The 2,433-nt window shown below is 41.3% G+C and overlaps 1 protein-coding gene across 1 annotated transcript in view; it reads left to right on the top strand.

The window, feature by feature from the left end:
* Positions 1–142: 142 nt before the first annotated feature.
* Positions 143–2,433, top strand: part of LOC108551281 (uncharacterized) — a 68,001-nt gene continuing 65,710 nt past the window's right edge. The window contains exon 1 of the mRNA XM_017905382.1: positions 143–456. Coding sequence (XP_017760871.1) covers positions 381–456 — 76 coding nt within the window. The 5' untranslated portion in view covers positions 143–380. The remainder of the gene's footprint in view (positions 457–2,433) is intronic.

The following is a 2,433-nucleotide window of genomic DNA, read 5'->3' as shown; positions in this document are numbered from 1 at the left end:
TTCCCTCCCACTACCAATCTCCTCTTTCTCTATCTATCCCCGTCACTCTTAGTCTCGTGACGAAAGGACGTTCGAGATAATCTGAGCGAGCGTTTCTTCGAGGGGAAAGTCTGACTTTGATATACTAGTTTTCAATTGTCGCTCGACAGAGAATTTCGCGCGGTCTCGACGTTCTCGATATAACGAACGATATAATTGTTGCTGCTTCCGTGACCGATCGGTACAATTCGACATACAGACGCACGTATTTCGAACTGCGGTAACGCGGTCGGTTACCAAGGGAGGTGAAGTGATACAAGATACTTTGGCGGTGCTAACGAAGAGACTACAGAAACCTAAAGGCAGAAAGAACGCAGGGCAGGCTGGAACGAGGAGCCAAGATGCTCGACTTCGAACAACAGGCGAATCAGGCACAGGCCCTGGCTTCACTCGACGAGGACTGGCACCTGCTCGAGGGTGAGCGCACGACCTTCGCAATTTTTCTTCTCGACTTTCTGTCCTTCGCGTTTTCGACACATACGGACAGTGTCGTCGATGTTAGTAGATCGCTGCGCACCTGGTGAAAACATATATTGAGTTGGACGTCTAGTTAACTCTTGCTTACTGCTCGAACTCATAGGACGGTGTCACGAACGATAATCTTACGAACGCATTGCTCCGTTCGAGGTTAATCGAGTCGCAAAAGCATAGAATAACATTGATTCGTCAAGTTATTAATTTTTTGATCCAAGAAATCAACTCCTTGTCGATTCACTCTTTTTTGTTTTTAATTCAGTTTTGTCATAAATAATTGGTTTTAGGTTAGATCTGATTTTCGGAATATTTTTATTGTAAATATATGTGATCATATTTATGCAGCATTCGTGTTCGTCAATAGTCATATGGATCTTAATGGAGAAATAATTAAGTTTCGAAACGCTAATATCGAACGTTTCAACGTGAAAGGAAACGTTCCGAATCCGCTGGAGGCTAAGATTTTTAAAGAGTGGAGTATCTTATCGAATCGTGGTAGCTCGAAGCAAAATAAACAGCGGAGGAACACATTATTCGAGGACGCACCGACCGAGTGGTTTACAAAGGATAAAGTTTGACCTGTGACATGACGTGACCCGCACGTACCAACGTCTGTTTTCTTGCGCGCGGTTTCACGCGTTTTTGCGAATATTCGAACGCGTCACCGCTTTACCATCCGAGTCGAAATTATAGAAGAGCGTTTGACCCGTGGCTAGTTTCTTTAATCATAGTTTTCATCGTCGTCTGTTCCACCTTCACATAACCTTCATTCGTGGAACGGTGTAGTGACGTTCGAACGTTAATATGGTTGAGTTTTATCGGAACGACGTTCGATAACGAGTATCTTATAATTATCAACTGTTCTATGAACGCAACGTTCTTGTATCATTATAATTTTTGTTACCGTCATCGCATTGCCGCGTTCTCGCGACGAATAAGTGATGTTGTTCGACATGATAATACTTCTTCGGTTTGAAAGTTATGAAAATAATGATTAAATGTGGTGTTACGAGACATAAGCTATACGACATTTGGCCGTATAGAGTTTGAACGTCCTTTTTTATCGAACAGCTGCTTTCCGGACCGGCCTTTCGACTTTCTTGTCCCTTTTTCTGGCAACAAGAACGTCTGGCACCGCGTTCACGGCTTACATTGTGATTTCTTAATACCCACTGAGGAAAAGTAACGGTGCGAACGTGAATTTCGTTACGTCGACAAACACAACAGGTAAGTAGCTCGACGCCACTGTCCAGTCTAGCTCCTATTCTAACCTATTATTTCGTTATGTTCGTAACGATGTCCTTGCATGTGCTCGTATATATCTGCGTTTAAGTGTATAGACGTAACGTAATTAATACAGTCGAAGAAAGTCAGAAAGTTGAAAGGAAAGAAAAGTGAAAGGGGGAGCGTGAGTGTGTACAACGTGATCAAATGTAATTTATTCGAAAATTATATTTCATGCGGCGGTAGGTTCGAGAATAAGACGATTAGTACATGTATAGCTGATTGGGTATAATTTTTCGAATGAAAAAAAAAAAAAAGAAAAATTATCTGCTGTTAATAAACCAAAAATCGATGGACATCAGTTGGTATTATTGACTTGTTACGTTTATCGATAGAAATTAATCACGTATTGCACCAGGAAACTAGTTACAAATATTCCTCATGCGCTTTGAACGCGTCGTGCGGGATAGTCCGGTTAATTGACTTTTAAATTTGTTCTGGAAAATTGAGATTCGCAGTTACGTCGACCTGGGAAAACACAGTAGGGACTTTATTTAATACACAACCGATATCTCTGTCTGTTATTTCCAACATGTTTAATCGCGCCGTTCGAAGAAATCGAAACTAGTAAAATCCCAAGTTAGTCCAAGCTAATTTCGTATCTAATTGATGAGAAAAGTCATAGGGAAATAAATT

Source organism: Eufriesea mexicana, unplaced genomic scaffold, assembly GCF_001483705.2.
Source record: "Eufriesea mexicana isolate 0111107269 unplaced genomic scaffold, ASM148370v2 scaffold3780, whole genome shotgun sequence".
Lineage (NCBI taxonomy): Eukaryota > Metazoa > Arthropoda > Insecta > Hymenoptera > Apidae > Eufriesea > Eufriesea mexicana.
The sequence above is the reverse complement of the archived record's forward strand: the minus strand, read 5'-3'. Positions and strand labels throughout refer to the sequence as shown.